This window comes from Triticum urartu, chromosome 3A, assembly GCF_056163025.1.
Source record: "Triticum urartu cultivar PI428250 chromosome 3A, HENAU_Tu73, whole genome shotgun sequence".
Lineage (NCBI taxonomy): Eukaryota > Viridiplantae > Streptophyta > Magnoliopsida > Poales > Poaceae > Triticum > Triticum urartu.
Window position 1 is genome coordinate 526,800,457 of NC_141875.1, and position 2,590 is coordinate 526,803,046.

General features: G+C 44.6%; 1 protein-coding gene across 1 annotated transcript; it reads right to left on the minus strand.

Annotated features, from left to right (window-relative positions):
- Positions 1-721: 721 nt before the first annotated feature.
- On the minus strand, positions 722-2,158 carry LOC147980365 (uncharacterized). The gene is made up of 2 exons (XM_087515571.1): positions 1,340-2,158; positions 722-769 (listed from the first exon to the last, which is right to left on the minus strand). Exons 1-2 carry the CDS (start codon positions 2,156-2,158, stop codon positions 722-724), a joined length of 867 nt encoding a protein of 288 aa, XP_087371697.1.
- Between the last annotated feature and the right edge of the window lie 432 nt (positions 2,159-2,590).

The following is a 2,590-nucleotide window of genomic DNA, read 5'->3' on the forward strand; positions in this document are numbered from 1 at the left end:
AAAACTCCGGATCTGTGTTATGGTCGTGGGCGGTACCCAATCGAGCACATCCTTTACTTTGCTCGGGTCTATGGCTATACCTTCGGCGGATAGTACATGTCCGAGAAACCCAACTTGCTTGAGCCAAAATTCACACTTACTGAACTTGGCGTATAGCTGATGGTTGCGGAGCCGTTGTAGCACTGCTCGGAGGTGATCCTTATGCTCTTCTTCACTCTTGGAGTAAATGAGGATATCGTCGATAAAGACTACCACGAATTTTTCGAGGAAGTCCATGAATACTTTGTTCATCATATGCATGAAGAAGGCAGGGGCATTGGTGAGACCAAAGGACATCACAATATATTCATAAAGACCGTATCGTGTAGTGAATGCGGTCTTAGGAATATCTTCCATTTTAATCTGAGCTGATGATATCCGGTCCATAAATCGATTTTTGAGAATACTTTAGCCCCACTGAGCTGATCAAACAGATCATCAATCCTTGGCAGTGGGTATTTATTTTTGATGGTGACCTCATTCAGCTGATGGTAATCTATGCACATATAGAGACTGCCATCCTTTTTGCCCACGAAAATTGCAGGTGACCCCCACGGTGAAGAGCTGGGACAAATATAACCCTTCTGGAGTAATTCGTCAAGCTGTTTCTTTAGTTCCACTAATTCTGATGAGGGCATCCGGTAATACTTCTTGTATATTGATGCGGTTCCGGGCACAAGATCTATGGCAAATTCCAGTTCCCGATCTGGTGGCATGCCTGGCAGTTCTTCTGGAAACACATCAGGGTACTCACTGACCACGGGAATAAATCCCAACTCAACCACAGCGGTGCAAAGTAGTTTTGGCTTGGGTACATGCTTGCGAGCATAGAATTTGATGAGCTGCCCATCCAGACTGGTCAAACTGACTTCTCGGGTTGCGCAGTTTATACAAACTTGATATTTGGCAGCCAATTCATCCCCAATATAATATCCAACTGTTCAGACTCAATGATTATCAGAGATGTTGGAAAGTGGATCCCGTTGATATTGATCTCTAGATCACGACATACTAGATTTCTCTTGATTATAGATCCCGGGGTTTGTACCAGCATATTTTTGCCCAAAATGGTGCAAGGAAAATTGTTTTGGGCGGCAAAACTCCGAGAAATAAAAGAATGGGAAGCCCCAGAGTCAAATAAAATTACTGCAGGTATGTCATTAACAGAAAACATACCAATGACGACTTCTGGCTTCTCTTGGGCTTCATCGACGGAGATATGATTTACGTGCCCAATGAAGTTTTGCTGGGTTGGCCCTGACTCCATAAAGTTGACTTGGGGCCTGCTCAAAGCATTCACCTTGTTGTTCTTGGGGCACTGTTTGGCATAATGTCCGGGCTGCCCGCAAATGAAACAAGTATTATTGCGCTGGCGCTCCTCATGTGTTGGACTGGTTACAATATTCTTGACTTGAGTGGTGGTCCTGTTAACATTCTGCTGCCAATTTGGCCTGTATTCCACCTGAGTCAGCTGCCAGGTACGAGCTTTTTGCACAAGTTGTCCATCCTTCTTTGGCTCAAACTTGCGCTTGTTGTCGTTGTTAGCAGGCCTATTATCCAATATAAGCTTGTGCTCCCGTTCAGCAATGAACGCCTTGTCCACCAGAGTTTGGAAATCGGTGAAATCAAACATAATGAGAGCACACTGAAGTTGTGGATTTGAACCTCCAAGAAATCTGTCAACCTTTCTTTCTTCAGTGGCCACGTCATACAGAGAGTAACGGGACAAATGATTGAATTTTTGCAGATACTCAGCCACAGACTGATTTCCTTGGACGAGCACGAGAAATTCACGCTGCTTGGCCTTCACAACTCCAGTAGGGATGTGATACTTGCGGAACTTATCCTTGAATTTTTCCCAGGTGACTTCCTCATCAATCGGCCACATGGCTTTTGTATTTTCCCACCATATGGTAGCTGCGCCTTCAAGGTAATGGGATGCAAATGAGACTATATAATTTCCTTCGGTATGGGCGATCTCAAGCTTTTTCTCCATGGTGCGCAACCAATCGTCTGCATCCAATGGGTCAACGACCTGACTGAAACTGGGTGGATTGGTTCTCTGAAAATCTGACAGCTTTGAGTGGTGACCATTCTGATTTCCATTCTGTCCAACCATAGCTTGCACACTTCTCAATATTTCAATCAGATCATTGTTCCTTTTCTCTTCAAACATACGCAGAACTTGCTCGGTGGAGGGAGGATCAGGCGGTGGAGGTGGTGGCTAAACGTCCGGCTCGGGAGAATATCCTGCCTGTCATGCGGAATGACGAACAAGAGTTCTCTCGCGAATGTTGCTACTGCTGCCTCCCCGCGTCATCCTATTGAGTATTTTTCCCAAGGCAACACAATCGAGATGAGAGACATCCAAGAATAAAATTGGGGAAAAGCCAGCGACAACTCTCGAAAAAGACCAAAAAGAGCGAAGAAAAAAATACGGCGATTAAAGTCCCAACATAATTACACATAGACTCATACATGAAAATTAAACAACATGATTGGTTCCACTACTCTCATACATGAAGCATCATGACTCATACAACTACATACG